Raw genomic sequence first — 24,633 nt, forward strand, 5'->3', positions numbered from 1 at the left:
CAGCACAGAGCGACACCATATTGCGGCTGACACTTGTTTAGATAAATTTATAATCCCAGATACAACTTGCAGCTTTCGCTGTGTTGTTTCGCCGCTTTGGGGGCACTATTTCAGTTTTATGACATCTACTCACCCGGATGTGGGAGAAAAGCCCGAAGTGATACCGGTATTTGACGTTTGTCATTTTGGTGAAGCCCACGAGCACGGCTTCTTTAATTGTGTGGGATAATGATAGAATTGTGGTTCTTGTGTTCGTTTTTATAAAAGACTTCGTTTCACACACAATACATGGATAACAAAACAGGGATAACAACTACAGTAAACTACGTTTATAACGAACATATTTTTGGTTTTTTTATCCCGCCCATTTGCTGTATATGTGCTGTACATATGCTTATAACGAACTGCGGTTATTACGAACTAAAATTAGTGGTTCCGTTGAGTTCGTTATGAACGTAGTTTACTGTCTTTTCTGTCCTGTGCCCTCATAGGGTACATTCTCGTTGAAATGTGTGTAGTTTAATGTGTGACGGAATATATAACATTGTTTGACAAATACGTCAAACCCAAATCCACCAACTGACTGACTAACTTAATGTTAATTTTTGTTATTATATAAGGCAATATTAAATACAATCATGATAAAACACCAATGGTCATATGTAACATGCCCACTTAAATTCAAATTAAGTAGAGGGTATCATATGATATCATATGAAAATACAAAATATGAGGGATAATCTACTTGACCTACTCAACCAAACCGCAGCTGTTATTAACTTCATTATTCCTCGCTGGATTACATGTGATGTTCCTGTTTGCCACTCTATCCTATTCCCTGGAAAATGTGTCCATGTGGATATTTTAGAATAGGAAAGAAAGAAAAAAAGAAATACGTATGCGACAGTAATGCAACTACAGTTGACAGCATGTCCACATTCTATACATCGAATAAGAAGAAATGATAATTGAAGCGAAGAAGGACTCAACTACGAGTAACAAAAGGTGTGGGGAACCCCTTGAACACTAAAATTAACAAAGTAGTCCCGAGGATACAAACTTCTCCCTGAAAACGATTCTTCCTGGTAATATAGTGCGTGCAATGTAATACAATATAGTTCATAACAATAAGTTCTCCGAGCCATTCTTCAAACTGGGATCGACGCTGTTCCACATAAGAGACATCATTGTGTGAAACTGACTATTGACGTTCTCCAAGTATCCGCAGGAGGGATCCTGAAATTAAGCAACACAATGTAACATGCTTTGAACCAGGATTATATTTGCTTTTCTGGTGATGATACCTCATATGCACGCATTGCAAAATAGCTGTATTGTATTTGTTTGAAGAAGTGTGAAGACCTCCGCCCGGGAAACCTCAACGACTATCAACGACCATCTCATCATCTTGACGAATACTCTTCAAGGTCCGTGTACGTCAGTATTTGTTTTGCCGTGGAACACACATGACGAAATAAAACTTGCAGAAACAAGTAAAGAATAGTTAATGATGAGAAAGACCTGTGTCACTCTGAGGCGATAAACACATTACATTTGGGTTCTCATGTTACCCTGACTCACCGCTGAACATTTCAAGGCAAAACATTTTAACAGCCTGCGTTGTATTCTTCCCAGAGAGCTGTTCATGCAAGTGGACTTCACACTAATTGGACTTAATTATGCCAAGTGCTTTTAGCATACCCCTCGGTGAAATATAAGTGGCCCATTATTATCAGTGATAATGCTATCATTATTAATAATATTCTTTTTGAATTTGCGCATTGGCGATTTTCTCAATCGAAATGGGGCGGTGTGGTAGCCAAGTGGTTAAAGCGATCGCGTCTCACGCCGAATGCCTGGGTTCGATTCCCCACATGGGTAAGATGTGTGAAGCCAATTTCTGATCTCCCTGTCGGGTTATTGCTGGAAGATTGCTAAAAGCGACGTAATATCACTCACTCACTCTCAATCCAAATTATAAACAGTTACTGTTGTGTTATGGCTTGGCGTAAGGACATCACGAGTTGGTAAAACTATTCAATTCAGTTCTTCTAGGCTGTGCTTTTCATACCATTTTGATAGGCATTGTGGTCGATTCGTCGCGGAACCGTCACACAGAAGATCTACACGTGGTATCCCTTTTTCACAATCCTCAAACCACACGATTCACCAGAACAGTTTCATCTGAACACAATGAAAATATGTCAGTCCAATTGTGGCAGTTCTATCCCTCATCATCAAACGTTAGCCCAGTGTCCCCAGCAGCAGAAGAACGCAAAGACAATTTGCTATAAATAAGTATGGTTGGAGATGATTACAAACGAACAATTTATGGGAAATTAACAGAAGAAGAGACTGATGATATGTTATATACATACGTTATCGTTGCCTATATTTATATAAAACAGTGTTTATTGCATCATAGAATGAATTTCTTTGTCGTTGGCTGTTAGTGATAAAAGAAAAACCTGTCATCTGGGATCTTACTCAAGCCTTTTTTTCTCTGTACGTATAAAAAAAATGACACACAACAAGAGAAGGGGTACTTTTCAAGGTAACTTTGGAAATAGAATAGTAGCTTGAATCATATAATCCAAAAACATATTTTCACTAAACAAGTTGGGATCTCAGATTATAAGTTCCCACTAAACACACGCATTGTGTAAGAGCATGTATGGTCAAACCTATCAAATACTAATCAACTACGATGGGAGGTTTTACATGGATCTATACCTGCATACACTTCTCACCGTGTACAGATGGTATGTTTAAACGTCAACCATGGCAATACCCTCCATGATAATATACTGATGCATGTGCTGAACAACCCTCATTACCACAACATGAAAGGCTCGGGTGACCTACTGTTTGTCTCCGGTTCTTTAGCTGCCACCGGTGATTGTCTTATTTACCAATATCACGGTCAGAGCTCGCTCGATGGTTCCTGTTCTCACAGTAAGGGGTATAACGAAGTAATTCTGCTTCAGTTAGGGAACATTAGGAATGGGTGCAAGCTGTTGATTGAGACTGCGTGTCAGGTAGTCGGGACGGAGCGAGTTCAGTTCGGCGTTTGATCGAGTTAAGAGAACGTCAGCTGAGGTTACGCAGTGTCACCAGTGATTCGTGCTCATTTAAAGGTAAATTGTATTTCTATTATGTGGTTGGATAACGTGTAAATATGTTATTCATATGTCGTAATTTAGTTCTACAGCGACACTTCGTTAACTAAAATCCTTAGCTAACGTTGAAGAAATATCGAGTTGTCTTGCGTGTGCCAAACGAGTTACTGATTTAAAGGATAGTGCAGTAAGGAATATGCCAAGGACATAAAATAATGTTCTCTTTAACCTTTAAGCGAATAAAGGAGTTCGTGTTAACAAGGGTTTGCATGTATATGTACCATGTACTGTTTTGGCTGATAATCTAGACATTGACCATTCATATTTGCACTGATCATCAGATGATACAAACTGACATTCACACAAATGTGCCTCTAATATTACATGCATTCGTGTTATATACTAAAAAACTATAGATCCATATACATCAATATCACACGGCTGTTATACTGCCGCCAGCCTTGAGGTGATTATTTTGAAATTTCCCGTTCGACACTCGTAACATGTGTTTGCTGTTTTCATTGTAGACCAGCAGGCAGTAACAACATGGTATAGGTTTCGGTAACAGGAAAGAGGTCTTTAGGTTTGCTGTTGTTGACAATCATCTTCGTTGGAGCTGGTTAGATTGCTTCACTGGACGACAACATGTGGAGCGTGTATTTGAGATCCGCTTTCATGTTTTGAACATTGTAGTTACCAATAATGAGGAATATGAAACTGCATGCCTCGAAGCGAGTAATTACCTTTTTTTGGAACATATTGGATGTCCTTTGACAAGAAGTTCTTTACCATATTGCTATATATTCTATTACGTCATGGACCTTGTTCATACATAAACAATACATTTTAACTCTGGTGTAAGTGTGCTCTATATATACATATACAGATACACACACAATACACACACACACACACACATATATATATATATATATATATACTCACACGCAAACGAAACGCAAGTCGAGTATGCAGTATACATTTTATTTATTTTCAAAAGTAAAGACAAGAAATACTAATAGGGCAAGATTGACAAAAAACTGACTGAAGACAGTTTAATGGATTAGAAGGCAGATGACATAATTGTTTTTTTTTCAAATGTTAAGGGCTTACACAGTTTCGGGTCAATACCCAAAATGTCAGTCAATACCTGGTGTGACCACCGTTAGCATTGATCACTGCCACACATCTCCTGTACATGAGTGGATCAAACGATTTGTGAAGGTGTGTGGATTTGCACACATCCAGATCTAGAGCGGCTGTGCGTAGTTCATCGGCAGTTGTAGGGACTGGGGGCTCATTGTGCAGACGCCTGTGTTCGAAGGGGTTCACATCAGGGCTGAGGGCTGGCCATGGTAGAACACGGATGTCGTGTTGTTGCAGAAAGGGCATGGCAGCTCTGGCAACATGGGGACGAGCGTTGTCCTGCTGGAAAATGTGTTGTTGATGTTGTGCAAAAAATGGAACAACGTGGGGTCTGATCACCTGGTCGATATACCGCTGAGCAGTGACACCGTGTCCCCGACCTTGACCAACATTCAGAAAGCACATGGGTCCAAGTCCCGCATTAAGTCCAATCCCTGCCCAAATCATGACGCTAGGTCCACCCCATGGATCCCTTTCCACAACGTTTCTGTCTGTTTCCTCGACGCCGCCAAATTCTGACCCTTCTGTCTGCATGGGAGACACAAAAGCGACTTTCATCAGAGAAGATGACACGCCTCCACTCATGATGACGCCAGTTGTGATGACCTTGTGCCCACTGAAGTCGTGCTTGTCGATGCCAAGGTTGGAGAACAGGACGACGTGCTGGTCGGCGACATCTGAGGTTGTTGGAACGGAGACGTCGGATCACAGTGTCCCGGCTAATGTGTCGATTATGTGTTCCTATGGTCTGTCGAGCACTTTCACTTGCAGTTAGGAACGGATGTCACTGGTGTTGACGGGTAATCTGCCGATCTTGTCGAGGTGGGGTGACCCTAGGACGACCGCTCCGAGGAAGGTCATCTGTAGTCTGTGTAGCATTGTATCGATGCAGGAGACGGTAAATTGTGGTTATGTTAACGTTGAAATGACGGGCAACATCTTGGACAGACTCTCAAGCTTCCAAACGTCCGATAGCCTGGTTTGAGTTAGGCGTGGCATTGTTGACAAGGAGTGGTAGGTCCAAGAATCGGCCACAGTTTTATACCCACTACAGTTCGTGACAGTTCATGCATTTTCGATTTCGCGAGAAATGGTTGCATGATACCCACATATTCATTGAAATGGTACGTTTTGGTTCGTTTTTTTTATGTTGCGTTTTTACTCGGGGCTTCCAAAACGCAACCAAAAATATTGATAACACCATCAGGCTTCACTACATGCTAAAACTCGTAGCATTTTATGGTTCCGTGTTTGTTACCTATTTGCTTGAAGCCACTTGCGTTTCTTTTGCGTGTGAGTATATATTAGATCCAAAGTCACCCATACAATGAGGGGTGAAAGACACTATGCCGAGTGTGTTTTTATGTAACTGAACATTAAAAACACTGTTGTTAATTTTAATTAATATGTAGATTTAACCATCACAAATTCCTGCAACGGTTTGTAAAATGTAATCTGTACCTGGGTATTTTTTGCAAGCATAAATTGATTCGATATAGACTAGAGTAAAAAATAGATATTGAGCCACTTGACACCTTTCCTGTTTGACATTTGGTAAATCTGTTCTGAAAATTTGGTTCGAATATTCATACTGAGTGTAAAATGGGTAAAATATCCTTCGATAGCCTAATAATGTTCTATTCATGGAGTATTTAATTTGGGAATAATCCCACCTATATAACTCCATATATTGAAATTCATGAATTTGAACATTGCAAAATAAGCTTATCATTTACTTCGTATAAGAAATGAACTGTGAGCTTAAACACAATCTTTCTAGGCATGCTACTAATGTACTGCACTGTTCCATATTGTTCATACCCACACTGTGAGTCGCAAAACATGAGTCTTTAAACATGTATGTACCGTGGTTCTTGTTATAAATCCGACCCGGGAAGGACCGGGGTAGAAGAGGTCTTCAGCAACCCATGCTTGTCGTTAAAGGCGACTATGCTTGTTTTAAGAGGCAACTAACGGGATCGGGTGGTCAGACTCTCTGACTTGATTGATGCATGTCATCGTATCCCAATTACGTGAATCGATGCTCATGATATCAATCACTGGATTGTCTTGCCCAGATTCGATTATTTACAGACTGCCGTCATATAGCTGGATTATTGCTGAGTCCCGCTTTAAATAACAAACAAACAAACAAACAAGCAATATTATAAATCCTTGAATCCTGACATTGCATATATATGGTAATATGTGATTGATATTAGAAAGAAAAAACAATTTCTAGACTTGTATCGCAACCGTGATGTGCATGGTAAATAATCCCGAATATCACTTTCAATGATTTGATATGCTGATCTAAAATACAGACTGAGTTTATTTGTTCAGCGAGGAGAGGTTTTGTTTCCTGATTAAATGTATTATAGAGTTTGTCCCAATATCAAAGAAACATTAAACACTTTAACACTGATTACCAGGGTAACCATGATAATTTGTTAACATCCTTCTACACAATCTGGATTCTACAATAGCACTTAAACCATCCGAAAACAAAAACAGTATCTTCAAGCATGTTAATTGATTTATCCTTGGTTGTCAAATGATGGACGGGGGAGGTTTAGTAGCCTTGTGCCTGAAGCGTTCGTTCATCATGCGCTAGACCCGAGTTCGATTTTCAACAACTGTTATACATGTATGCGCTTACCAATTTCCAGCGTCATCCATGGTTTTATTGCTAAAATAGTACAAAAAGAAGCGTAAACGCATATACCCTCTCACTCACTCTAGACTGGTGGAACCATCACAACGCCATTTGAGCATGCCTACGCCACAGCACATTGTTGTGAGATACTGTTGTGGTGCCATAGGAATAACAATACCAGCCTGTAGGTGAGGAAAGATAAATATCACAGGTAATTATCGCTCTTCAGTAGCTTCAGGTGCGTGGATAGGCTGAACTGGAAGATAACATTGCCATCCTCCGTATGCATTGTTAGTGCACCTCATATACCAAGGGGACTGAATGATACTAAAGCTTAAGGAGTTGTCGGGACATGATGTTTATTTTTGCATTCTTGCAGCATGTTTAGATATGTGCAAGATGTATACTTTTGATGTGGTTTTTCAGCCTTACGTTCTCAAAGACGTTTACACTTTAGCTATGATTTACCTAACTCATGAGGCATTTCTAAACGCTTGCAGTCCTTTTTTTTCCTGTGATCAACGAATGTTAAAGATGACTCGTTTGTGCAGGATGATTTCTCTTGCCACTTTCATGTGTGTTTGGACTTTGCTCCTGTTCATTTGACAGACTCGCAGGTTAGAATAACTGTGAACCATTGCCCCTTATCATTCCCATACAGCGAAACCTCGTTAATATGGACGACTTCGTTCACAATAAATTGTCGAGATGAACATATTTCCAGATTAATGAAAGGTTGTTATCCAGTAATGTATGTATGTATGTATGTATGTATGTATGTATGTATGTATGTATGTATGTATGTATGTATGTATGTATGTATGTATGTATGTATACCTCAGGAACAGGAACGTGTTACTGTGTGATAATGGTGAGAACCATTAATAACACCGATGTAATTGATTTTACTGTCAGCCAGTGGTAAATCGTAGCCAACTTCTGCAACCAGCTTTTTATGCCACGTCGTGATGCACTTTATCGCAGGAAAACCATTTTTAATTTCACGGGAATGGAATAAACGTGTACATTAACTTCACGTCCGGAACTAATGTCAGCATGCGACGTTTGGCATGTCTAATAATACAGGTTAACGCTGACGTTTACACGGAAAATTAATTTTGGATAATGGTTGAGACTAGATTAGAATTAGAAACAGTACTGACTGATTACTTCACGTCAACTGTACACTTCAGAAGAACGTATTTGTGTAGCAGTTTACAATGTAAGCTATTTAATGAGTGCATGTTTAAGAACGCGGATGTCAGATGTCAAGTCATTTCACCTTGCCAGGATTTAAAGGAAATTGTTCATTAAAGTTCCGTGTAAGTAGGACGATGGTGTACTCAGGATGTGTTTGTCATACAATTGAATGCCATTCAGTTAAATGCCCACGGTTGAGGATAATCTGGATGTTTTTTTCGTAAATGTGGCATAGTCTTCAGCTGATTTGGGTTTTCTTCTCTGGCAAGACAAATCCTTATCTTTGAATAGATGACCAGAGAATGGTTATGTATTACAATAATGGAATACTCAAAAAGTATTTATCTTCAAATCATGCAAGAGCATTTGGACCTTAAAACACGACCTAACAATGGTTTCAGTGTCGAAAATTGGACTTTGGAGTGTTTCTTTGAAACATTTTGGTTTGTCTCAAGCTTGGCAAAGCCGAAACGGTTATCATCAAATGCGCCGAATAATACTTTAATATAATTTTGTCTAGGGTGGCTCATTAACTGCGTTTGTTTGTTACACACTGTATACATACAGCGTATATTGTGTCGGTTTTTTCGCATGTTCGTACAAGACACACTTCAGTGCAAGAAAACCTCGAGGCGTGAATGTTGTTTTACGTTCCATCTAAACATATTCCTCTACATAGTCGAGTTTGGACGTGGAAGGACAGCTGTTTACTGCCTGAATAACGATACACGTCTTCGGAGTACGATGGCCCATAGCCTGTCGGGCTTCCCACTGTCCTATCCTCATTACTTAGTCGGCCACTGAGACATGCAGGGGGAATGTTTTTACAGTAGTTGACGTTTCTGGACGCTGACGATTGTTTACTGGGCGCCGTCACATGGCAGGGATATTTCTGGATGCGGCGTTAAACAACAAACACTTCCTTTTTTATATAGATTTTTTTTTGAGTGGCAGGTGCTACCGGTATTGTAAAACATGTTTACCCTTTTCGCGAACACCTGGTGTCACTGATTTCGATTAATTATATATTAATGACCATTTTGCCTTTTACGTCAGCGCTATAAATCAAGCATTATGGATGTTATTTTCCAAGCATGGCCTGAACAGTAAAACTATTATTTAGCATATATGAAAATGTAAAAGCATGTGTAAGAAATAACGGTGTAATGTCCACCGCTTTTGACTGCAGCATTGGTGTACGTCAGGGATGTATACTTAGCCCTTTTTTGTTTGTCTACTTTATCAATGAACTAGCTACAGCTGTTCATCAGAACTGTACAGATGGTAATACTATACAACTTCATCCAGACATTGTCAAGCTTTTCCTTCTGTTATTTGCTGATGACATTATCATGTTTTCTAGTACGATGAAAGTATTGCAGAAACAAATAGCAGAATTAGAAGTTCATTGTGATAAGTTTAATTTGAAAATTAATACATATAAGACAAAAATCGTTGTTTAGAAGTAGTTAAGGGTTATAAATATTTAGGTGTGTATTTTTCAAATACGTTGGCATGGAATGCACATGAAAATAATGCTGCTGTACAGGGAAAGAAAATATTTTTGGGCATGTTCAGTAGTTAAAAAAATGTTGGGGCTGTAAACTATAGAATATATTTTAAAATATTTGACACGAAAATTCAACCCATTCTTTTATATGGGGCAGAAATTTGGGGATTTACACAAATAGATGCTCTGGAAAAAAATTAATTTATATGCTTGTAAGAAATATTTAGGAGTTAAAATGAATACCCCAAACGTGATGGTTAATGGTGAATGTGGACGAATCCCTTTGTGTATAGAAGCACGTCTGAAAATAATACAATATTGGATAAGACTACTTAATATGCCCTCATCAAGATTCCCTAAGAAATGTTACAGTATGATGTGTTTGTATGATAGCAATGGCAAAACAAATTGGGTAACCGACTTAAGGAACCTGCTGAATAATTGTGGTTTTGGTTACATTTTTAAATTAGAACATATTGCTTATCCGAAGTTGTTCATAAATGCTATAACACAAAGATTAAAAGATTTATATTTTCAGTCATGAAATGCAACCCTAACGCGTTCACCAAAGTCCCTGTTATATAGCAATTTCAAGTCATATATCATTGCAGAGCAATACCTTTTCAGTGTTAGTCTTAGAAATTTAGGGTAGCACTTGCAAGATTCCGATGTTCATCACACGATCTTTTAATTGAAAAACGTAGATATCAAAATATTCCGACAGAAAATAGACTCTGTCCACTATGTGACCTAGGATTAATTGAGGACGAGTATCACTTAGAAATCTTTCTATGTGCGTATGTACGCTTTTATACAAAGAAAATCAAGCTTCGAAATCATATGATTGTACCAATTGCCCCTGTAATCATGATTGTACTATAGGCCTGTGGCCTCCTCAGTACGTTGAATAAAGAAATTGAATTGAAGTCTGCCTTTTACGCCCAGTGGTATCTGTTTCGGCAGATAATCGAGACTGAATATCTTCTGGCGTAGACCTTTTATGTACTGTATATTTAAGAGAGACTCGTTTATGTAATTATATAGTTCTACCTATTTCGGGGCGGTCGGGTAGCCTAGTGGTTAAAGCGTTCGCTCCTCAACGCCGAAGAACCGGGTTCGATTCCCGACATGGGTATAATGTGTGAAGCCCATTTCTGGTGTCCCCCGCCGTGATATTGCTGGAATATTTCTAATAGCGATGTAAAACCATACTAACAAACTCATTTCACAAACAATTTCTTAAAAACTAGTACACTCAAGATTATTGATAAGCTGTTTACGGCTTCCGTGGGATATTGATTAATAATATCTGTATTTGCTTCTTTTGCGTATCGAATCTGTAGTTCAGTTTGTGTTGCTTCGTTGAGGTGTACAACGAGGACTTCATTATTGACTACGTTCACTGGTATGGACAACACACACGGTTAGCCGACATACTTCAGATGGAGTGGGGCAGGGTTGGCCCAGTTATGTAAGGAGTTGCGTCCCTTGGGCAGGCCAGAAACCTATGATTGTGGTTTTGAATCCCGATTCGATTATATTTCTAAGTTTGTCAGCACCCAACCCGTGCTCCGGGGTTTCACCGAAGTGGTTAACACCTTGGACCTGCATCATTTTGGGCTTTCCTCCCACAGTAAGCTGACACGCCGTGATATAACTGGAATACTGTTAAAAGCGGGATTAAACTTACTTGCTCACTACTTCAGATAGCAGTTACTTTAGTTATATCAAAGGACATTTCTAAACTTAACAATAGCCATTTACTTATTTTCCCGTGTTGTTTGATAGTATATAAGATGTTACAAAATACAGGGAGATAAACATACTGTGTTTTCAGTGTAGAGTTAGATATAGGTTACCTGTAGATTTAACCGTGCTAAAATGAATTTGAAACCGAACGTACATGTACAGCGTGAAGTTTCAAATGTTGAATTAAGCCCTGTTCAATCTACAGGTAATACAGCTCTACATTAAAAAACAGTGAAGCGGCATGGGTTCAGTCTAGAGCTTTGAGTGGGTTGTCAATCTGAATGTCGGAATCACTGCATATACTCAATCATTTTAACACCGTTCTACATTACCCGAACTAATGACAAACATTAAAAGCATGTAGCACAGCAACCTCGAATGATAATATGAAGGGGACACCCCTAAAGAATTCTAAGGTTTCGTTCTGCACAGCACGCCATTAGTAGAGCTCAAAAGATGTGACGTCTTTATCGTATATAGAATACGCCCCCCCCCCAAAAAAAAAAAAACCCCGCCCCCCCCCAAACAAACCAACCCCCAAAAACCCAAAATAAAAACAAACAAACAAACAAACAACAAAACAAGAACAAAACAAACAAACAAACTTGAAATACATTCTCTACCGTGTTTTCTCCACAAAATGTGTATACATGACTAAGATTTGTTCTGTTTGTTTGTTTGTTGTTTAACGCCACACGCAATATTTCAGCTATATGACGGCGGTCTGTAAACAATCGAGTCTGGATCAGACAACCCAGTGATTGACATCATGAGCATCGATCCACGCAATTGGGACACGACGACATGCATCAACCAAGTCAGCGAGCCTGACCACCCGATCCTGTTAGTCGCCTCTTACGACAGGCATAGTCGCCTTTAACGGCAAGCATGGGTTGCTGAAGACCTATTCTACCCCGGATCTTCACGGGTTACATGACCACCAAAGACGTCGTAAATTGCACATATACTTTAAATAGTAACTGAATAGTAACTGTAGTTTGTAACCTCTAAATGTAATATAACTATTTTAGAATGCCCACTCACAACGACTGAAAAAGAAGTACTTTTCCATAAATATTACCTTCCGCGGTGATGCGGTCGTCAAATCGGCAGTTTCAATCAGAAATGGTCATTGTGCTCTCATACCCCTGACCGACCAATCAAAATTGAGTAATTTCCAAATTCAAGCTGGAGTTAATAATTTACCAATTTGACTCTCCCCGGCAGCACTTAACTATGTTGGAGAAGTGATTGAGATATTGCGATATCTGATCACCACTCATTCTGATAACTTCGATAAGTGTAACTGTATGTGAATAATGAACTTATAACTGATGTGAATAGTACTTGCATTGTTTTGTGTGGATGTGGAAATGTTGTTATTGTGCGTGGATGTGTTGTGTTATTGTATGTTGATGTGTTGTGTTGTTATATGTATGTGTTGTGTTATTGTAATGTGTGTAATGTGTGTTCCAATCTGGATGGTTGTGTTGCAATCTAGACGGTTGTGTTGTAATCTAGACGGTTGTGTTGTAATCTGGATGTATTGTGTTGCAATCTAGATGTGTTGTGTTGTAATTTGGATAGCTGTGTTGTAATCTGGACGATTGTGTTTCAATCATAGTGAGTTGTGTTGTAATCTGGATGGTTGTGTTGTAATCTGGATGTGTTGTGTTGTAATCTGGATGTGTTGTGTTGTAATCTGGATGTGTTGTGTTGTAATCTGGATGGTTGTGTTGTAATCTGGATGTGTTGTGTTGTAATCTGGATGTGTTGTGTTGTAATCTGGACGGTTGTGTTGTAATCTGGATGTGTTGTGTTGTAATCTGGACGGTTGTGTTGTAATCTGGATGTGTTGTGTTATAATCTGGACGGTTGTGTTGTAATCTGGATGTGTTGTGTTATAATCTGGACGGTTGTGTTGTAATCTGGACGGTTGTGTTGTAATCTGGATGTGTTATGTTGTAATCTGGACGGCTGTGTTGTAATCTGGATGTGTTGTGTTGTAATCTGGATGTGTTGTGTTGTAATCTGGACGGTTGTTTTGTAATCTGGATGTGTTGTGTTGTAATCTGGATGTGTTGTGTTGTAATCTGGACGGTTGTGTTGTAATCTAGATGTGTTGTGTTGTAATCTAGATGTGTTGTGTTGTAATCTGGATGTGTTGTGTTGTAATCTAGATGTGTTGTGTTGTAATCTGGACGGTTGTGTTGTAATCTGGATGGTTGTGTTGTAATCTGGACGGTTGTGTTGTAATCTGGACGGTTGTGTTGTAATCTGGATGTGTTGTGTTGTAATCTGGATGGTTGTGTTGTAATCTGTATGTGTTGTGTTGTAATCTGGATGTGTTGTGTTGTAATCTAGATGTGTTGTGTTGTAACCTGGACGGTTGTGTTGTAATCTGGATGTGTTATGTTGTAATCTGGATGTGTTATGTTGTAATCTGGATGTGTTGTGTTGTAATCTGGACGGTTGTGTTGTAATCTGGATGGTTGTGTTGTAATCTGGATGGTTGTGTTGTAATCTGGATGTGTTGTGTTGTAATCTGGATGTGTTGTGTTGTAATCTGGATGTGTTGTGTCGTAATCTGGATGTGTTATGTTGTAATCTGGATGTGTTATGTTGTAATCTGGATGATTGTGTTGTAATCTGGATGGTTGTGTTGTAATCTGGATGGTTGTGTTGTAATCTGGATGTGTTGTGTTGTAATCTGGATGTGTTGTGTTGTAATCTGGATGTGTTATGTTGTAATCTGGATGTGTTGTGTTGTAATCTGGACGGTTGTGTTGTAATCTGTATGTGTTGTGTTGTAATCTGGATGTGTTGTGTTGTAATCATAGTGAGTTGTGTTGTAAACAGAACTTTCTTCTGATTAACATACAGTTACTATTCAGAACCGTAGGTTGAGTATATGACTGTAGTTTTTATCCCCGTGTGCATACCTACGGCGGCTAGAATAGTGAACAGCTGAAAAATGCCGAGACGACCATAGCCAAACAATTAAGACCGTCATTCCAACAACGTTACATGCTGACACGACCTAGAGCTCACGTGACCTTGCTGTGCAAATACTGAAGGTCATGGATAGGGTTCAGAGTAACTGTAAGGGAGCACTTAAAACTGCTCCTATGGGAAAACGCTCTATTCAGAACCGGAGCAGTATTATCAGGCTCTAATCGATTTCCGCGCCGCCGTGATCATCAACAAATGCTCCCTTCTATGAAAGGAATACGTTACAGGTATTCACAATGACCAGGATCTTCATACAGAAGCATTACAGGGAGTTGTGCATTAAACACAGCTGGATTCGGTGTCCTTGATTCAGTGACATGTGATTCGACGGTAAGCGCTTCGTGTCATGATGTCGTTTCTGTAACTATTTCAGGTGAGCCTTGAAGTAAGTTGCTTCAATTTTTTACACGGTTTTGAGCATGGAAGAGCTGTGGGTGGAAGTAGGGTTAGTAGTTTAGTTTAAGATAATCACCCGATGCTCGGTGATGGAACAGAATTCGTTGGTGCGAAACGAATGAGGGAGTGCCAGTACAGGGAAGTAATTCTTTCTAACTAAACAACACATTCCCTTTGCATAGTGAGGCAGTGATTTATGGTTTAATGTATGTCATGTGTAGAACAAGATTATACATGACTGTAGTTTTGATTTTGAATATCATAACCGGATATGAAGACTAACATCTAGTCTCTGAAACATATTTTACAGATAAAAGACAGTGGTTAAAATAATAGTATTAAAATTTAATCAAAAGGAGCCAAGAGACTTTCTTCATTTTCAGATACTGCAGTGATCTAGACTTGCCAAATATTATAGACCTGCATGGGTGTTATTGGCTATATTTGATTCCGGGTCTGTATGACAGACTACCGGATATGTTATGAACTATATAGTTTAAGAAATTTGATACCTAAAAAATCTTTGCGAGGGTTTCACGAGAGTTTGGACAAGCTGATGCAATTATTGATCTATATTTACATGTTTATATGATTTTATGTTTCAAAAAGCATGTACAGTATATGATATACGTTTTGTTTGGTTTTACACGAAGGTACATCATATTCGTTGATACATTTCATATTAACATTAGTACAATTACAATAATCCAAGCTGTGTATCTGTAAACAATGTAGGGCGGTGGTGTATTCATGATTTATATATGCATTTACCTCTTAATATATAATAAGATTATTGCACTTATATAGCAACGTGCATGCCCTAAGAAATACCATGCCACATTTTAACATGAATACCCCACTCAGTCACAGTATACTGACTCCGGGCCGAGCAGACCTTGTTTTAGCCCCTTAATGCCGAGCCCCAGACAGGGTAACAACAAGTAGCATCTTTTAACGTCTTTTGGTATGACTCCGGGCGGGCGCTCTACCACTTGACCACGGGGGCGGTCCCACACTAATTGTAAGATTTATTTTCAAAGATTGTAATATCAATTGCTAAAGAAACACTTAAGTGTTATCGTGGAGCTTCATGGGAGCGTTTACACCCATTGCCGTAGATAACATTCCATTCTCTCTTCGTGTTATCATGTACACATACGTAGACAGTTTGAAGTCTCAGTTCGTGTGGTATATTTGTAATGACATATGGGTACATATTGCGGTATTTATGTCTTTGTTCTTGATGCATCGAGTTATGTTGTAGCAGTCAACCTCACGCCATATTCTTTCATGATGTCTACCTTCGCGGATCTGCCATTTAAGTTTTTAAGTTTACCTCCGCCAATGACATATGAAATATAAAAGCGTACATCGACATGTGTGGGAAGTGGAAATAAGTAGGTCACTTTTCAATTTTATTAAACAATGTCAGGTCGACATTTGGAAATATGACACTATTTTATGATCAGAAAATGAAATACAAGTAGTCAGTGTACATGTAATGAGAATTGAGAATGCATTGTAAATGTATGTATATACAATGTGTTATGATCATGCAAAAAGTCAATTTACCTTGATCAAAATGACAGTTTCTCATACTAAATTGCATTTGCACATTTGAAATTATTGACAACGACCAACCACAACTATATTCAGTCACAGTGAGCGAGTGAGTGAATGAGTATGGTCTTAAGCCGCTTTTGTCAATATTTTGTGTGTGTGTGTGTGTGTGTGTGTGTGTGTGTGTGTGTGTGTGTGTGTGTGTGTGTGTGTGTGTGTGTAGTATGATGTATGTAATATAATCAACTGTCACAAATTATAAATGACTTTTTGCATGACCAAGACACTTACTTCAATGAGAACGAAATGCTGGTACGCAATGGGCAGAGACACTTGTTCAGTGATGATAAAGCACCTTATAACCATGCACATGTTGATGAACTTTAAAACATCCCTAGTCATGCCATATGTTTCTCATAAACACATTGAAAGTGACATATTGTTTCATATGCATTTCTTAAAAGTTGACAGATGACAAAGTAGAACCAATTAATGGATAACAACTTCTGTAATATATTATTACAGAGACGTTTCAATACTAATCTTGAAACGTCAATATTATATTAAAGAAGTTGTTACCCATACATTTTTTCTGCTCTGAACGGGTGTCCCAGTGGTCTAAGGCGCCGCGATTCGCTGTGCAGAGTTGCGTCCCTTGGAAACGCCAGAAACCTAAGATTGTGGGTTCCAATCCCGGTTCGCCCCGATTATGTTTCTAGGTTTATCAGCGCCATACCCGTACTCGTGGGTTTCACCATAGTGGTAAACGTCTAAGACCTGAATTATTTCAAGCTTTCCTCTCACATTAAGCGATAAAACTGTAATACTGTTAAAAGCGGCGTTAAACCAAACTCACTCACTCTGCTTTGAAAGTGACGTAGTTTTAGAAATATGACATACATTATAATGCTTACTAATGATTAATGAGTTAATGTGGATATGAAAAAATCTTCATTGAATGAAAAAGGCTTACTTCAATTTCTCGGTAAATGTAACGTCAACACCAGGATATAATTTTTTCTCGGTAAATGTAACGCCAATTCCGGAGAATAGCCAGTCTCGAGTACCCGCCAAAACAAATTCCACTGGGCGTGAAAAACATTATTGAGATGCAAATTATATGAATGGATCACTGAAATCAGTGATGACACCAGGTGTTCGGGAAAATGGTAAGCATGCCCAGCACCACCGGCATCACCTGTGACTCACACAATTTTCACAAAAAAGTGAGCTTTTGATGCCTAAAGTATCTGCATTGGATGTGATCTGATACAGTACAGATTGATTGGGTTAATGTATTTAGCTGTGTGCGTCAGGGCCTAAAGAAATCAATTTTGACTCAATGAAAGACGTTTTTCATATGTCCTGACTATGTTTAACAGAACAGTTTAGTTTAGATGAACAATAGAAGGATACAATACCGATGTTGTTCCCACAAGTTTCATATACACAAAGGGAAGAAAGACGTGTTCTTTGTAGTATAATAGAGATACAGTTCGATTCTTCGCTTAATCTTATCATATGCCATTCTTTGCGAACCTGGGTCGCCGGTCACGTGAATACCGGCTTAAGTCAGTGCCTCTACAAACAACATTAGTTCGGCAGCGACACAACAGAGAATATTACGTTATCATAGAGTATATCAAAACATTAGTTATTGCGTACAAACTATACAAAATTAGGGGCCGATTCTTTATGATCCTTGTAATGCCTTTCATACACAAAATAACAAACATTTTATCACGTGCTCTTTGTACATGCACCGAGACATTGTATAAACCCTTTCCATCGCCAAAGGAAATGTCATGGTGTCAGGGAGACAGGTCACTCACCTGATACAGCGCAAACCAACACGGGCGCATTTCATTATATATCCGGTTTCTTATGTGTTATGAGTAATAAAAAATAACCGATTGGACTAATAGTGAGTGAGTGGTTTAACGCCGCTTTTAGCAATATTCCAGCAATATCACGGCGGGGGACACCAGAAATGGGCTTCACACATTGTACCCATGTCGGGAATCGAAGCCGGGTCTTCGGCGTGAGGAGCGAACGTTTTAACCACTTGGCTACCCGACCGCCCAAATACACCTAAGGAAGAGAATTTATGGATGTCAACTTTATTATGCGGAATAGAACGTTTCGGAGTATATATTTACTCCTTAATCAGGTGAATAAATGGTATGAGGCAGAGAACATATATATTCGACCTGTCAAAACAACAAAAGTTATAAGATAAAAAAAGTGGAAACTTACCCAGGGACGCCAACAGATAACGGCGCTGACACGTGATTAGAAACGAACGAAAGGACGCAAACACTTAACTTATCACTGATTGGTTGGTAATGGACAGTGGGCAAACGTGAGGCCGGGGGTAAATATATATGCTCTCTGCCTCATAGCATTTATTCACCTGATGAAGCGGTAAATATATACTCCGAAACGTTGTGTTCCACATGATAAAGAAGTTGACCACCATTAAAGTCTTCCTCTGAAGTACAATGTATATTTTCTTAATGGTAGCCTGACAATCGCAGGATAAACTGATCAATATCACAATACACACACTGGGGTCTTTAATCATCCTGTTTGGGTAATCGTTATAGGTGTCATTGGTTTTGACTGTCTGGGCACGAGAAGTCTCTGGTATCCACGGAAGTGCTTTAAGTACGTGAGTGAGTATGGTTTTCCGCCGCCTTCAGCAATATTCCAGCAATATCACAGCGGAGGACACCAAAAATTGACTTCACACATTGTACCCATACAGGGAATCTAACCCAAGATTGTGAATAAAACGGTAATTATTCATGACAGGCAACCTTCCAGCTGGTTGAATTCCAATACGATTTTTAAAATACGGAGGTTAAAAGAACTCGCCTGTGGTTACCTTATAGTTCTGTGTTTAACTCCATTTGTCGCTGACATTTTTTGAACGTTTTTCCGTCTGCTACAGACATGATAGCCCTGGGACATGGCGTGTTTATGTCTCGGTTATTTGATAAACTGGATAGCATCTGGGTATATTAATATAAATCGCCAATTCCAACCTGCGTAACACTGTGCACACTGTGGGTATCATATGATAACCGCCTTGTTAGCTTGAACCACCGACAGTAATTTCTAAACAGCGTAAACTGATCTTTTTCCCACACTAGAATTTCAGATCTATATTAAGCGACGTGGGCGGTTTTTACAGCTACACTTATCAACATGCATACAACATGCTGTGCTATTGAACAACGTCCTTATAGCATGGCCATTAAGTTGTGCACCCACCGTCAAACTGTGTGCTAACTACCCATGTGAATTTCAGGATTTCTACTTTACAACATGAGTGAGTATGGTTTTACGCCGCTTTTAGCAATATAGTCGGTGGATACCAGAAATGAGTTTCACACATTGTACCCATGTGGGTAATCGAACCGGGTCTTCGGCGTGACGAGCGAACGCTTTAACCACTAGGCTACCCCACTACCCCTTTCACAGCATGAACACCCCGTTCATACACGATGTTGTGAAAAGCTTGATATCATACACAAATATTTTTCACCAAAGTAATTTCTGAAATGTTCTCTGTCAGATCAATGGAATAAATAATATTTGACGTTTATAGGTATTTTGTGAGGAATTGACACTACAGTGAGTATGATTTATCATCGAATCCACGTACATCGTGATAGGTTGAAGGGTGAGTTAATGATCGTATGTTTACATGACAAACTGTTCTCAATGTTAAAAAGAAAATTTGTTTAGCCACAGGACATCTGTTCTAATTAATCGACTCTCTGATTTCAGGATATGAGTACAGTGTGTTAAACAACATTGATTGACGGTCGCCAAGCTCAACTCGCCCCGGGAAACTTCCTCGAAAGGAGATCGTGGCACGCGCTGTGACGTATGACGAGCAGACGACAGTTTTATTCAAGCCACACAGTCCAGTGATTGGAATAGGAATGTGAATGAAAGAGCTTCAGTGTAATGCAGGCTGTGTTTAACCTAAGGAATATCCTGCTGTGGTAGTTGTTTTTAGAAATATTCCAGACCTAGTCACTTGGATACCCCAACGGAGGATATAAAAGGCAACCTTCCAAGGAGAGTATAACTCATGTGTTTGTGTGTATGTGTAACGTGATCTTCGACAACAAAAGTGACATCTTTTCCTGGCTGTGGAGGTGAGGGAGATGAACATGACAGGGAGAGGCTCATAAAATGTTTGTGAACAGTCACACTGGGTGATAAATGTGAGTTGCTTAAAGTTGGTCGTGGTTTATGTCATGGCGACGACTTCAGAACAATACACCATGACAGAGAAGCAACTACTTCTCATCAATGACACAGCGGGGATAGAAGCAAATATCAGTGTCGGGGGGTTCGTTGTGGACGCTGCAAAACGGAACCACACCGTAATGGTTGCCAGTGTCATGTTTGGCACCGGGGTCTTCGGAAATCTCTTGGCCCTCTTCGTCCTTGCAACGTCTGCCATTGAGCAAAGAAGGACTTTGTTTTACAAATTGGTCGCGGGATTAGCAGTCACAGACCTGTTCGGGACGTGCGCCCTGTCACCTGTTGTTATATCAGTATATGTGAATAATTTCAAATGGATAGGTGGCATGCCTGTGTGTGACTACTTTTCCTTCATGATGATATTTGCCAGTTTCACCACACTGTTCATCGTTACCTCTATGGCAGTGGAGCGCTACATCTGTGTCCGTCATCCGTATCTATATCACACAAGGCTCACAGCAACATATGCTAAAGTCACACTTATAGGCTCATGGGTGTTATCAATATTGATTGCTTCGTTTCCTCTAATGGGATTTGGAAAAAATATATACCAGTATCCCAAAACATGGTGCTTCTTTGACTATGTAAGCAAGGACCCTGTGAATATTGCCTTCAATTTGTTCTATGCTGTTATAGCTTTAATCGCTATATTCGTGACCATCATTTGTAATATAGTTGTTATATACACTCTCATAAGGATCAGGAAAAAACAAGGGATACTTAATGCCCCAGGTGGGTGTGCGAGGAAGTTTAAGAGCAACAACAAGAGGTACGCCGAGATTCAGATGGTGGTGCTTCTCATTGGAATTACTGTTGTCTTCGCAAGCTGCTACTTTCCGCTGATGGTAAGTATCTACATGACCTGCGAGTGTGTGAGTTGGGGTTAATGTCGTTTTGTTAATAACAGTATTTCAATTATACCCGAGGGTGAAAGAATAGCATGTGGATGGTTGAAATATGGGGTTAAACGTCGCGTCAATATCATTGCACTTACATAGCGATGTGTGTGTGTGAGAGAGAGAAGAGAAAGACACACACAGAGAGACACAGAGAGAGTGATACACACATAGAGATACACAGAGAGACACAGAGAGAGTGATACACACATAGAGATACACAGAGAGACACGGATACCCGATTCTGAATCCGAGCCGCTCAGCCCTCGTTTAGTACCATATGTTCATGTTTTTGGCTGACACGACCGGGAATCGAACCCCAGCCCTTCCGATTTCTAGACAGACGCTCTATCCGCTACACCAGGCACGGACCTATATAACAAGTCCTTGCACCAGGTAGGCGTTCGATTAATGTTGGTTGACAGTGACGCAGGTTTTAGCTTCTTATCGGTTTGAATGGTAAGGGGTATGATAAAGTCAGCTCGAATGTAACCAAGTAACTAAGCTTATTACAAATAACCTTCGCTAAGAAAATGCATGTCAATTTCAGCTATATATCCACATCATTCAGACACGCCCTGAAATACTGTTCAAAGCATCGTCCACTCATCCGTATCAAGGGCAATTCCCGTAAAAACAATTAACCGCGTGAACGAGGTGACGTTATCGGATCATCATTTAAGTAGCCACTTAGATGTTCGACAAGAAATGGGGCCCAGAGAGAATATAGTTTATTATGGTGTCACCTTCTGTACAACGATGTAAAAAGCAGGCTCAGTAAAACAAATCTATATAAACATGCACTCCCCGAGTCGCCTAGGCTATAAGTGTACTGTCAATAACAATGAATTTATTGGCCCAATAGACTTGATAAGAATTTAAATTGATATGGCATCCCTCACAAATCTGTCAACAGAACCGCTTGTGGTTAAGTTCCCAACTCAGTTGATCCACGTGTAGACGCAAAACAGTACTATAACGATAAGATTGGACATGTCGGTATTCTGACGTCGGTTTAAGCTTATCATCTGTTACATCTATCGCCTTTATAGAAATATGTGGGGTACAGGGTGTGTAACAAACAATACGTGCTGCACGTGTGTCATTGCTTGTCGAAATGAATGATGATGTGGTTGTGATAAATTACTTCGAAACTAATTCGATAGCCCGTTTGTCCACGTGTTGTGTTGTATGAGGGACGGAGTGAGGGACTGTGATGAAATGCCTCTTTAAACATTATTTCACAGTCAGCTTAAGAAAGTCCGAACTATTGCAGGCCTTAGATGTATGTCACTTTGGTCAAACCCACGAGGCTTTTTCAAGTTTGAAACAGGTGGTAGTCACTTGGATGAGAGAGGTTTTAACAGTATTCCAGTTATATCACAGTGTTGCAGCTTAATCTGTTAGGAAAGGGTGAAGTGACGCAGGTCCCAAACGTTTACCACTTTGGTGAAACCCACGAGGACGGGAATGGTTCTGATAAACCTAGAAACTTAATAGGAGCCAATTGAGATTCGAACCCACAATCATAGGAGTAAGGATTCGAACCAACAATCATAGGTTCCTAGCGTGCTCAAGGGACGCAACTCTGCACAGCTAAATGCGTCGCCAGATGTGGTGAATAAGGTGGCTAGGATATAACGTTCGTAGTGGATCTGGTTGCTTTAAGCTTAGTTTTGAGGGGCCCAAAGTGTTTACTCTGCATGGAATCTTGTTTGCTGTCGGAATCGTAATGATTGAAACTCATCACCTGTCCCTGGGATAGAATGACAACCCCATGCGTGGCGAGAATATCTGGTTGAAATGACGTTGGGGGTGGTGACCAGCGGAGCTGTCAAAGCATTCTGGGAACCCGTCTGACACAAGCCTATGTTTAATGTTTATTTGTGGCATATGCTGGGAACTCCTCCCGTAATTACAAACAGCATGCAACCGTACATCAATATTCATCAGCGATTGACTCTCCAGGGTGAAAAGATAGTTTTTTCCATTTCAATGTTAAGGAGTAGAATAGCTCAGAGTCTAAGTCTCGTATCGACAAGTCACTGGACTGAAACACGGCAAAGTGTGAAGATTGACTAAAAAAAACACTTGTGAATACTAATATAATTGTTCCACACGTCAGCCTAAAAACAACCTAGATACGCCAGGCTCATTTTAAAATCTTTCTGATATCTCCTCGTAAATCACAAACTTCAACGGCTTTGTGTATTTCTATTCGTATCCGTGTCACAATAAAAGTCATGATTTAAAAAGAATTGCGACTAATTCTACACTCACCAAACGTTGTAACAATACTCACACCGGGACTTCGCAGCAACCGGTAGCAACCGACAGTTGACGCTTGTTATTGCGAGGCTGACATGTCCTTACATGATGATTCTTCAAGTGAACCACTGTTTTAGGTACACTGATATATAATATCATTGTCGGTATTATAGGCGTACCCGTTGGGCTTCCGGGTTAGAATTGGCAAACGATGCTGGCCGTAAGAGGCGACGGCGTGGATCGGATGGTCTGGCTCGGTGGCTAGACTGTGTGACATCGTACCCGACGGCGTGGATCGGGTGGTCTGGCTCGGTGGCTAGGCTGTGTGACATCGTACCCGACGGCGTGGATCGGGTGGTCTGGCTCGGTGGCTAGGCTGTGTGACATTGTACCCGGCGGCGTGGATCGAGTGGTCTGGCTCGGTGGCTAGGCTGTGTGACATCGTACTCGACGGCGTGGATCGGGTGGTCTTGCTCGGTGGCTAGGCTGTGTGACATCGTACCGGGCGGCGTGGATCGAGTGGTCTGACTCGGTGGCTAGGCAGTGTGACATCGTACCCGGCGGCGTGGATCGGGTGGTCTGGCTCGGTGGCTAGGCTGTGTGACATCGTACCGGACGGCGTGGATCGGGTGGTCTGGCTCAGTGGCTAGGCTGTGTGACATCGTACCGGACGGCGTGGATCGGATGGTCTGGCTCAGTGGCTAGGCTGTGTGACATCGTACCGGACGGCGTGGATCGGGTGGTCTGGCTCGTTTGCTAGGCTGTGTTACATCGTACCCGACGGCGTGGATCGGGTGGTCTGGCTCAGTGGCTAGGCTGTGTTACATCGTACCCGAC

General features: G+C 40.3%; 1 protein-coding gene across 4 annotated transcripts in view; it reads left to right on the plus strand.

The window, feature by feature from the left end:
• Positions 1-24,633, plus strand: part of LOC139478561 (prostaglandin E2 receptor EP4 subtype-like) — a 67,578-nt gene that overhangs the window by 32,830 nt on the left and 10,115 nt on the right. For 2 of the 4 annotated variants that reach the window (XM_071261088.1, XM_071261089.1), the window contains exon 2: positions 20,144-21,477. In XM_071261088.1, coding sequence (XP_071117189.1) covers positions 20,623-21,477 — 855 coding nt within the window. In that variant the 5' untranslated portion in view covers positions 20,144-20,622. Of the gene's footprint in view, positions 1-14,475; positions 14,766-20,143; positions 21,478-24,633 lie in introns of those variants that run through there. The other 2 variants (XM_071261087.1, XM_071261086.1) reach the window with 2 other exon arrangements.

The sequence above is a fragment of the Haliotis cracherodii genome, unplaced genomic scaffold (assembly GCF_022045235.1).
Source record: "Haliotis cracherodii isolate W230 unplaced genomic scaffold, xgHalCrac1.p SCAF_4, whole genome shotgun sequence".
Classification (NCBI taxonomy): Eukaryota; Metazoa; Mollusca; class Gastropoda; order Lepetellida; family Haliotidae; genus Haliotis; species Haliotis cracherodii.